Here is a 12,199-nt window from a genome sequence, read left to right as displayed (position 1 = left end):
AGAAATGAGGGGGAGTATAGAGAAGATGCAGAACAGAGGTGAGCATGCACCACAAGGTCACTTCAGATTGAGAAGTTTGTCAAAATGTGATGACATTAGCAGTCTATAAACTGTTATTGGCCTTAGCTGAGTGTTGGCCATGTCTGAACTGTCTGAAATTACAAAATAAATAAATAAGAGAGATGGGGAGGGAGGGAGAGAGAGAACACATACACCCAAACTGACTGCCACCACTCTTCCAGAAATGATTGCCTCGGAGGTTTCTTTTTTTCTCCCATCTCTCCTTGTGGTGCACATGCCCCCCCCCCTCCCCGCACACACACACACACACACACACACACACACACAAACGAACAACACACCCTCCTCCGCCCTCACCACCAACAACACAACTAATATCCCCATCCCCCACGTCTCGTGCTCACATGGTTGTACTGTAGAAGGCAGGCTGCCAGATATGTGTAAGCGTCTAGGAAAGGAGGGAAGGGAAAGCCAGAGGAGGCAGAGGGAGGGAAAAGCTTGATCTGGATTTAATGATATTAAACATGGTTTTTATGCTCAATAACAGGCCTGTATTATGATTGATCCAAGACAGTCAACACTTTATCTAGACACAAATGGAATCGTCTGTCATTGAGTCTATTGAGTCATCAATATCCGCTGTAGTTATTTCTCTTTTTTTTCCCCTCCTGGATCGTTTACAGTGAGTAATCATCTGTCTGGTCGCTCGCGTCTCATGGGTTTGATCGGATACCGCTTTTGAACAGCGGCGGAAACCTGCCTGACAATGCAACAAGCAACTCACTGAAGATTGAGAGGGCCCCATTATGATGGCTGCCCGTGGTCATATCAGAAGGCTTTTCTTCTCCCTCCTCTCGCCTCAACATAACACACAACGGTAAATAAATCACAGCTCCGACTCTGCTTATCGATCGGCCCTGTTCCGAGCTCCCCCGCCCCGTCTGCTCATTCTTCTCTACAGGATGAATTGTTGCTTTGTGCATTGAGGAGGGCGAGACTGTCAAAACACAGAGGTGCAGGTTCAAAACAGTAAAGAGACAGAGCAAACAGGAATACATTCTAACTGCATGACCCGTTGTGATGCTACATTGTTAGCCTCGATTATGCTTCATATTAATCGAAATGATTTCAATTAGTGGCAGCATTTTGCATTTGCTTTCCTGGAGGGGAAGCCTGTGTCCTGCTGGAACTACTCTATTAGTGCCATTGTTTCAGGCATGATCAATTAGTTACAGAGAGGTAAGTGAACCAATTTGGAATACTTATTTATCCAAGACATGCATATAGTTCAATTAAGCAAAGCCTGAAAATTCTGGGTGATTTGCTGTTAGACAGGACATTCATCCCAAAATAATTGACTTTTAAATTCAAATTAATTGATTTGTATTTAAGATAAAATCAATTTAAAGATTTGAAGAAATGGAAAATACTGAGACAGAGAATCTATATTTTCACAAAATACCAACCAACATAATTAAAGAGTGCAAGTGAAATAAATGAATATAATTTTTGGTCCATATTAGACATAAAGAGTGCATTCTATGCCATCTCTTCTCAGTTGTACTCATATCAAGTCAGTTAAGTTATGGATAAACTACAATGCTGATGATATGTATATCAGGTCTTTCATAGCTATACGAGCTCTAGACTAATCAATGTTACCTCAGCAGGTGGAGGCTGTCAGTTAATTGCAGGTCTGGCAGTTCAGTGTTCTTCCACCCCTGAACTCCAGGCTAATGGAACTGCATTGACACTGGCATATGAATATGAGTCGGTGGATGGATAATAGATAAATTGTTTTGTTTAAATGTATGTGGATTTTTCCTATACCAACACATATGAAAATAAGTTTTGCCTTTAAAGCAGAAAACAGCTGCCTGTGCCTCTTTAAAAAAGAGGAATGACAGTGGTAAAATGAAGCAAATCCAAAAATTGGAAGTCATAATCCGCAAGCAACGTAAACGGTTATCCTATAAAATTGACACTTTGTTATCTGATTTAACAGTGTTCTGGGATGATGTCAAATTCCTAGCCTGAACTTTTGTTTCAGTCCAGTCCTGCTGGATAGTGTGGCACAGCTTTATTTTCGTTGATTTTAAACGAACAAACATCCAGATGATGGCCGGTCTCTGTGTCTGGCTGCCTGCCACCGCCTGCTGCCCCTGTTGCTTTTCATTCAACATTTTGAAGAATGATGTATAAGTTGTCATAGTTTATGACCACCAAACTCTCTTGAATCTATGACTGTCTCTCATGTACTCCTACACTTTTGAATTTGGTCAGAAATGGCCCTTTCCGTTCCCTACTCCTCAGTACACTAAAGGTCCCTGGGTTAACACTGCCTGTCACCAGAGAGAAGGTTTCAGGAAGTTTGGGAAGGATCTAATTCTGAGAAAACGTGTCCTCAGTCAACATAACCCTACCGGTTTCATCTTGAGAAAGATGGATCTGACTTGTCAACTCATTCACTGCCACTCCTTGTACTGAGACCAAGACCTTACCCAACAGCAGCCAACCTACCCTATACTACCAAAAGTATTCACTCGCCCATCCAAATCACTAAATTTAGGTATTTCGATCACTTCTGTGGCCACAGGTTCCTAAAATCAAGCACATAACCATGCAGACTGCTTCTACAAACATTTGTAAAAGAACAGGTCACACCCTCAGGAGTTCAGTGAATTGCAGATTGTTATTATAAGTCCAGTCCAGTTGTGAAAGTTCCTCATGGCCAAATATTCCATAGTCAAATCTTAGTTGTAATATAGCCAAATGGAAGCGGTTGGGAACAACAGTAACTCAGCTAGTAGTAGGCCATGTAAAATCACAGAACAATGTCAGAAGATGCTGAGTTGCATATTGTGCAGAGGTCACCAACTTTCTGTGGAGTCAGTTGCTACAGACCTCCCAGTTTCACGTGGACTTCGGATTACCTCAAGAATAGTGTGTAGAGGGCTTCATGGAATGGGTTTCCATGGCCAAGCAGTTGCATTCAATCCCTACATTACCAAGTCTAATTCAAAGCGTCAGATGCTGTGGTGTAAAGCATACCACCACTGGACAGGACTTGAATGACAAATTATGCTTCTTTGTCTGGCAATCCGATGCATGAGTTGCCAAGAGAACAGTACTTATCTGACTGCTTTGTGACAAACATAACGTTTATTGGAGGCAGAATTATGGGGGTTGTTTTTCAGGAGTTGGGCTCAGCCCCTTAGTTTCAAACAGGACCTCCGAATGCTTCATCATACTATGAAATTTTAGTTATACTTAGTTATACGCTATACTAAAAATCCTGCCTTTTCTTTGTGTGATAGATCTGAAAATTGTCGTCCATGATCTTATTTACTTTATGTACTTATTTTACAGTCAATCCTGTCCGTCCCATGAGGTTTAGAATTGATTTCAAGATCTTCAGGTTTGTCTGTAAAGCCCTTTATGTGTGGCTTCTTAGATTTCCTACTTTGCTTCCCAGTCCCTCCACTGCCCCCCACTCTAGATTTAAACTCAGAGGTGTTCTCTGTCTTGGCCCTCAAACTGTGGAAGAGCATTCCTCTAACAGTCAAATCTGCTCCGTGCAGTGAGTCTTTTAAAACTAGACTTAAAAATGATTTTTTATTCTATCATTATTATTATTGTTTTAGTTAAGTCTGTCTCATTTGTTTATTGTGTCTTCTGTGGGGTTTTTTTAGCCATGACTGTATCTGTTTATGGTAAATTGTAAATGGCCTGTATTTATATAGCGCTTTACTAGTCCCTAAGGACCCCAAAGCTCTTTACATATTCAGTCATCCACCCATTCACACACACATTCACACACTGGTGATGGCAAGCTACATTGTAGCCACAGCCACCCTGGGGCGCACTGACAGAGGCGAGGCTGCCGGACACTGGCGCCACCGGGCCCTCTGACCACCACCAGTAGGCAACGGGTGAAGTGTCTTGCCCAAGGACACAACGACCGAGACTGTCCGAGCCGGGGCTCGAACCGGCAACCTTCCGATTACAAGGCGAACTCCCAACTCTTGAGCCAAGGTTTAACATTTACTAACATGTATTTTACTTGTTTTTTATGTATTATATTCCATCTTTTGTACAGCACATTGTCTTTAAATGTGCTTTATGAATTAATTTGATTTGACGAGTAAAATCTTTAAACTAAGGCATCAAGTATTTACATGAGGTAATTAATAATAAAATAATGTATAAAATCTGAGGTGTTACACACTGCCAACATCCATGTGTGGTACCTAATCAAATCAAATCAAATCAAATCACTTTTATTGTCACATCACATGTGCAGGCACACTGGCACAGCACATGCGAGTGAAATTCTTGTGTGCGAGCCCCACAAGCAACAGAGATGTGCAAACACAACAACACAAACGAGCAAAATACAAGAATGGCCAACCTGAAACTAATAAATATATGTACAATATATAATAGTGTATGCATTTCTGGATGTGTATACTAAATATTTTCCTACGTGTGTGTGTGTGTGTGTGTGTGTGTGTGTGTGTGTGTGTATACACATTTTTACAAATTAAATAGTAAAAATAATAATAATAATAATAATAATAATAATAATAATAATAAAATATATAAAATATACAGAGTTGAATATGTGCAAAACAAGTGGCATTTATATACAGTGTGGAGTGCATAATGTTGAAGTTCCAGTAGTGAAGCTGAGGTGTCTATGACGTGTTCAGCAGTCTGATGGCCTGATGGAAATTATAATTATATATAACATATAATATATATATATATAAAAAAAAACACCCAGCACGCCCCTGCGGGCGGTTTATCCTTCAAGCTCGGGTCCTCTACCAGAGGCCTGGGAGCTTGAGGGTCCTGCGCATTATCTTAGCTGTTCCCAGGACTGCGCTCTTCTGGACAGAGATCTCCGATGTTATTCCCGGGATCTGCTGGAGCCACTCGCCTAGCTTGGGAGTCACCGCACCTAGTGCTCCGATTACCACGGGGACCACCGTTACCTTCACCCTCCACATCCTCTCGAGCTCTTCTCTGAGCCCTTGGTATTTCTCCAGCTTCTCGTGTTCCTTCTTCCTGATATTGCTGTCATTCGGAACCGCTACATCGATCACTACGGCCGTCTTCTTCTGTTTGTCTACCACCACTATGTCCGGTTGGTTAGCCACCACCATTTTGTCCGTCTGTATCTGGAAGTCCCACAGGATCTTAGCTCGGTCATTCTCCACCACCCTTGGGGGCATCTCCCATTTTGACCTCAGGACTTCCAGGTTATACTCGGCACAGATGTTCCTGTACACTATGCCGGCCACTTGGTTATGGCGTTCCATGTATGCCTTGCCTGCTAGCATCTTGCACCCTGCTGTTATGTGCTGGATTGTCTCTGGGGCATCTTTACACAGCCTGCACCTGGGGTCTTGCCTGGTGTGATAGACCCCAGCCTCTATGGATCTTGTACTCAGAGCTTGTTCTTGTGCTGCCATGATTAGTGCCTCTGTGCTGTCTTTCAGTCCAGCTTTGTCCAGCCACTGGTAGGATTTCTGGATATCAGCCACCTCCTCTATCTGCCGGTGGTACATACCGTGCAGGGGCCTGTCCTTCCATGATGGTTCCTCGTCTCCCTCCTCTTTCTTGGGTTTCTGCTGCCTGAGGTATTCACTGAGCACTCGGTCAGTTGGGGCCATATATATATATATATATATATATATATATATATATATATATATATATATATATATATATAATTATAATACATTAGATAAGGCATTTGAAAGGAATTGACACATGGAGTCTAAATGAGATTCATATTTGATAAAATGCTATCAAACCCCAACCCCACTAATGTTGCAGTCTTTGGGCATCTGTGAAAGGGTTAAGTTAAGTGGTTTCCCGAGGCAGAAAGCATCCTATGACTAGCAATCAACACTAATAAGATTCATCTTCTCTTAAAAGACTCAGTGAAAAGCCCTAAATCCATTCTGAACACATTCAAAGGGGGAACTGAAGGAGGTGCCTTGTGCTGTGATGTTTTCACGTCCCTCACTCTCTCTCTGTCTTTCTCTCTGCCCCATTCTATCTCTTTTTTTCCCTCCCGCTTCATTATCATTCCCAGGTTATCCCAGCAGCCAAGTGAATCTGGAGCACAAATGAATTAAGGGAGAATTAAGGAGCCTGTGCAAAGTGAAGCCTTTCCAAATCTCAGCTCAGACGAAAGGTGGACCTGCTCAGACATGTGTGCACACACTCAAACACATGCTCACAGGTGTCACAACACTCATCCCTACTACCGACCCACCCAACCACCCACACAAACTAACACGCACACACAGACTAACAATGCATAATCTGTAGCTGCGTCTATAAATTTGTGGACGTCATTGAGTGTTTGTTGGGAGTGTTTGTCCTCACCTTGCTTCTGGGCCTCATGCCAAGCACAACTTCTTGCAGTCCGCAGCCAAAGCAGCACAATGGCACCTAACGTAGCCCACCACCCTCCCAGCATATTATATCAGCTGGGGGAAAAAAAATTTCAAAGACAGGACAAAGAAGTACAGATTGTATTTTACAGCAAGATATACTGGTGCAGTATATACATGCAGAGTCTCACAAATGTGCACGTCTGCTGGATATGTCAGTTGAGCAGAGTGTGTTAAAATGCAAATGATGCATTCTATAAGTGGAGAGCAAAAAACATAGAATGTATTTCTCCACCATATATAAAGTGAAGGATGCAGCAGAGAAGTCTGACATTGAAATGGTTCAGTGGAATGTGAAAATGTGACTTTCCTTCCAACAACCTCCACTTTCATTCCCAGCAGAGGTAAAGGATGTAGGTTTGCTGCCATGAACAAAGCTTTACACTGTACAGTGACACACCAGTCATACATATATATTGTGTGTGTATATATATATATATATATATATATATATATATATATATATATATATATATATATATATATATATATATATATATGTGGTGCATGCTCGGTTCGATGTTTTTTCGATACAAAAAAAATGTTCATGCCTTTTTAATTTGTTATTTATTAAAATAATAAATATATATTTTAACTCAAAAGTACAGTTTTTAAATTTGATGTTGCTGAAACAAAAAAGTAATAAAAAATATATATATATATCCCAGGGCTCGCAAAATTTCAAAATCCCTGGTAGCCCTTCGGGCAGGGACTCTTCAGTTTTTGGTAGCCCAAAATAAATTTAAGTAGCCCGAATAAAAAACAGAGCAATTTTTTGATTGACGTTTTGTTTCCTGTTTTGTTTCCTTTACAATATTATACTTTAATGTATAATATTGTAAAGGAAACAAAACATTAATAAAAATATTGTTAAAAAAAAATTACAACATTGTATAAAAATTACAATCATCAACTCAAATACTTGGTTCTAATTGAACAGAAATTTCTATGAACTTGTAAGAACTGTGTAGAACATGAATCAATCTGTGTCAGATCCTGAATTTGAAATTTCCACTGAAGTCAGGGGTAAGAGGCAAGTGGAACCAAGGTCGAGGCCGTTTGCTTTTTGAAGTTTGCAAAGACTGCTAAATTATACCAGTGGTAGTTCACTCTTTGCAACATAGTACGCTGTTTTGAACTGATTTTCAGGTTTATTTTTAGTATGTTATTTGCAATTGGTGTTTGTTCTGGGAAAGATATTGCAGACTGAGCAATAATGCATTTCTTGCATTTCTCATGGGTTCTAATGGGGGCCTTTCTTAAAATGACTGGTCCCAGTAACAAAGGCACTTGTCGACTCAGAAATCGAGGGAAAACCAACAACACACCCGGCAGAACATCATGTTATTTACACAAGCGCAAATTTAAACGCGATTTCAATATGTCACATATTGACAGTGGCTCACCGATGCCAATGACATAATTACCCAGCTACATTTCCAAAAGAATGCAAAAGCATTGACATATATTTTTCCTAACTACGATAGCCCGACGGGCAGGGCAAAGATAAATTTTGGTAGCCCGACTGGAAAAATTGCTAGCCCCAGGATGTCGGGCTAGCGATTTTGCGAGTCCTGTATCTGATTGAGGAATCCCTCATCTTTGGAAAAGAGAGTTTATTACAGAGAAATGGCTCTTTCAAAAAATAAAAGCTATACTATACGCTTCTTCTGGGCTATATTCTCAGCAGCATATTAAACATATCAGGTCCCCATAAGGAGAATCATGTGCTAACGGCTGTCTAAATGACTCGGGTAAAGTTTGTAGCATGTGTGCTTGTTGTTTTTGTCTGCTTCCACTTGTCTTTGCACTAGGATGCTGTCGGAGTAAATGTGCAGTCATATTCATTGTGTTCCCACTAGTGCTGTCAGCGTAAATCTCGTTGAAATGACGTTAACGCCACAACACGGCAAATCTCCGTTAACGAGTTACCGCGGATCGCCCCGTGCGTGGGGCTGGGCGGCCAAAACGTTAACAAGCTAACTGCGCTAACACACTAGTTCCCACCCATGTAATTGAGCATTGCGTGGCACATCCAACATACTGTTTTACTTTAGTCCATGACGCGCTTACCTTCAGGGTCATACGTCACATGAAAACCAAAATAGTTCCAAATGCCAGATCTGAATGAGGGTGGGGGAGGTTCAATTTGCCATGTTGCAAGGAGAGCTTAACTTCTGTCTCGCTAGCTTGCCCTGCGCTCAGTGAATCTGTGGTCGACTACTCCGCCTAAGGCTGCACTGTCGAGCGCAGATCCACTGAGCGCTCAACACAGACAGCATCGTCAGAAGAAAAGTTGATAAAATAAATTAAAAATTTTGTATTGTTCGATACATATGCGTACCGAACCGAAAGCACTGTATCGAACGGTTCAATATCGATACAGTATCGTTGCACCCCTAATATATATATATACACACACACTGGTGAAGCTATTTTCCATATTCAATTGTTAACACTGAAAATGAATAAATAAATATGTCAGTAGGCAATCATTAGTAGGCAGTCAACAATGTTTGATACCTATATGGATGCTTTAACTATTTCTTAGGTAAGCATCTGTCTCAAAGAAAAAAGTTTTGAGACAGATATTATTGATATCAAGAAAATATTGTTAAAGCTGATATAATCAATTATCACATTAAATATATATGTGGAAAGTGAAAGGCCTTGAATTACCCATATATATTTCTCAAGACTTGTACTGGACCAAAATGGAACTTTATTATTGCGATTATCTAACACTGATTGAATATCCTGCAGTTCCCACTTGTCAGTTAAATTTTGTTTCCATTGCTAAAAATGTATACAGGACTATAGCAACTGCTTTGTGAGGGTATTAAAAAACAAAACAAAGCATAAAAATGTTGGTTGTAATCCTAATTTCAGCATGTCCTTGTGGAAAGGCGTCAAATTTAGGAATCCTGGATAAAGCGTAATTTATTACAACTGATTTGACCAAACCAAAAATTGACCACTTCCTTCTCTCTCCCCAACCGGTCGCAGCAGATGGCCCCACCCCTCCCTGAGCCTGGTTCTGCTGGAGGTTTCTTCCTGTTAAAAGGGAGTTTTTCCTTCTCACTGTCGCCAATGTGCTTGCTCATAGGGGGTCATACGATTGTTGGGTTTTCCTCTGTATGTATTATTGTAGGGTCTACCTTACGATATAAAGTGTTGTTGTGATTTGGCGCTGTATAAATTAAATTGAATTGAACTTGCACACAGCAATTTTTTTTATGATTTTCACGACTGGGTTTGGCTCAATTTATTTCACACAACACTGTGCTTAATTGTTACACCAGAATACAAGTGACGCTCAGTTGTCGTGAGACCAAACCTAAGCAGTCACCTTTCTCACATCAAAAGGGAATCAAAGGTTGGGGGAGTAGAGAAACGGATGAAGACTTCCTCTATTGCCCTTAAAGCTCCAGTGATTGGAATTTTAAACGCTGAATACCAGAAGTACCTTTTCTCCATGTGGTGTATTTCCTTTTCTTGACTCAGAACTGGTTATATTTGCCCCATTCTGATTCAAAATTGACGGTTTTGACTGTGTGTTATTCCTCCAGTCATTATCTTCTTATCTCCTAATCATACATTGTCTCTCAAAGGTCTGGAAAAGCTGTTGCATCGATTGATGAGGAATGCAGATTGATCCAGCTCAATCTGCATGGGAATCCATTCCATGCGAGCTGAGAGTTTGTAATTGATCAGACAGGATAAAGCCTGTATCTGGCCTGCTTGACTTTCAAAGGTTAAGGTGAAAATTAATTTGCCTGTTTGCTAGTTACATTTCAATCCTTTAATTAAGTCTTTCAAATGATTAAAATGTAAAACAATAGAACAATGAATGTGACTTTGATTGCTTTTTTATTTTTTTATTCAATAACATGATCTGTTGGCCTGATGACCAGGCCGGCAGAATTCTAATCAACAAAAGGAAGCTGATGTGTTCATAGTAGAGATGGCACGATACCACTTTTTTATGTCCGATACCGATACCAATATCATAAATTTGGATATCTGCCGATACCGATATGAATCCGATATAGTGTTTTTTAATCAACAAAAACTGTTTTTTATTAAATATCTTGCTGTATTTTGTATAAGTTCATACTCAAGTTTAAAACAACAACTACGCTACAGCTATTCTGTTATACCTGTATGCAAAAAAAAATATTTCATAGTTCAGCAATACTGATCAATCTAATAAACTTAAACCTACACCATCCTCCCTATTCTGGTATTTTAAAGAGTACTTAGCGTAAATATTAAGCAACCTAACTAATAGGGTTCCAACTCCCAGCAACAACAAAAATAAATAAATAAAAAATAGGGAACCACCCCTCACGCTCCACCTCATGATGCTTAATCGACGTAATCAACCTTAATTTGATGCAGTGTGAAAAAAAATGCACAGAAATCAATTATTTTTCAATAATTAGGTTAATTGATTAATCTAAATTGTCACTAGGTGTGAATGTGCGAGTGAATGTGAGTGTGAATGGTTGTCTGTCCCTATGTGTTAGTCCTGCGACAGACTGGCGACCTGTCCAGGGTGTACCCCGCCTTTCGCCCTATGACAGCTGGGATAGGCTCCAGCGCCCCCCCGCGACCCTGAAAAGGATAAGCGGAAGCGAATGGATGGATGGATGGATGGATATTAAAATATTAAATAGATTCAACATCTTTCTTCAACAAAATTGCAGACTGCACAGATGGTACCTTCCCAAAGGAAAAAGTACTATAGCTTACTAGGGTATATATATTAGACTTAATAGACGGAGAACATGCAAACTCCACACAGAAAGACCCCGGCCTGATGGTGGAATTGAACTCAGGACCTTCTTGCTGTGCGGCAACAGTGCTAACCACCGTGCCACCGTGCTGCCCCCACAAAAACGTACCTTTGCATTGATTATCCCAAACTCTAGAATTCTGCCGAATGGCTGCAATAAAATATTCTTAATTTGAGTTTTTAATGTTTGGTAGAGAGCACTCCAGCTGTCATATTGCAACCACAATGGGACAGCCTGAGTCAATCATTCACATCTAAGACAGTGCTTGTGATTTCACTAGAGCCACTGCAGTGCATTTCGGAAGCAACCCAGAACTGTTGTCTGTGTCAGTGATCCAAGTGTCACAGAAATGTTAAGACACCCAGTGAATTTCCACAGTTACATGGCCATCCAAATTTTACCATGTGTGATTTTGGATGGGAACTTGGTAAAATCTGGTGACTTTATAGGATTTATTCACATAATTTTCATGCTCATTAAACATATTTATCCTGTGCCCAATTAGGATAGATGTTTCAACATACATACAGTGCTTTGAAAAAGCAATTGTCCCCTTCTTGATTTCTTACTTTTTGGTATTTTTGTTATACTTACATGTTTCAAATCATCAAGCAAGAATCAAGAAGTCACAAAAATTGAACCTCTCTTTTACAAAGTGATGCAGGGCAAAACCTGATGTGAACCTAGGAATGTCTGGCCAATCAAAATTACTCAGAGAGCACATCAATGACTCATCCAAGAGGTCACAAAAGAACCCAGAACTTCTAAAGATTTGGAAGCCTCAGTTAAGATCTGTTTTTATGATTCAACAATGAGAAAGAGGCTTGGCAAAACTTGCACTGAAGGGAGAGTTCCAAGGTAAAAACCACTGCTGACCAAAAAGAATACGAAGGATCATCCCACATCTGC

The 12,199-nt window shown here is 40.3% G+C and overlaps 1 protein-coding gene across 14 annotated transcripts in view; it reads right to left on the bottom strand.

Moving 5' to 3' along the window:
• The window catches only part of LOC309701459 (uncharacterized protein), a 138,877-nt gene that overhangs the window by 78,184 nt on the left and 48,494 nt on the right, over positions 1-12,199 (bottom strand). For 13 of the 14 annotated variants that reach the window (XR_014274998.1, XM_082525682.1, XM_082525686.1 and 10 more), the window contains one exon: positions 6,424-6,527. Coding sequence is in view for 11 of the 14 variants with exons in the window: in XM_082525682.1 (XP_082381808.1) it covers positions 6,490-6,527 (38 nt within the window). In the remaining 3 variants the exon portion in view is untranslated. Of the gene's footprint in view, positions 1-6,392; positions 6,528-12,199 lie in introns of those variants that run through there. The other variant, XM_082525681.1, reaches the window with a different exon arrangement.

Source organism: Aulonocara stuartgranti (assembly GCF_965226115.1).
Source record: "Aulonocara stuartgranti genome assembly, chromosome: 23".
Classification (NCBI taxonomy): domain Eukaryota; kingdom Metazoa; phylum Chordata; class Actinopteri; order Cichliformes; family Cichlidae; genus Aulonocara; species Aulonocara stuartgranti.
This window is presented reverse-complemented; position numbering and strand designations above follow the sequence as displayed.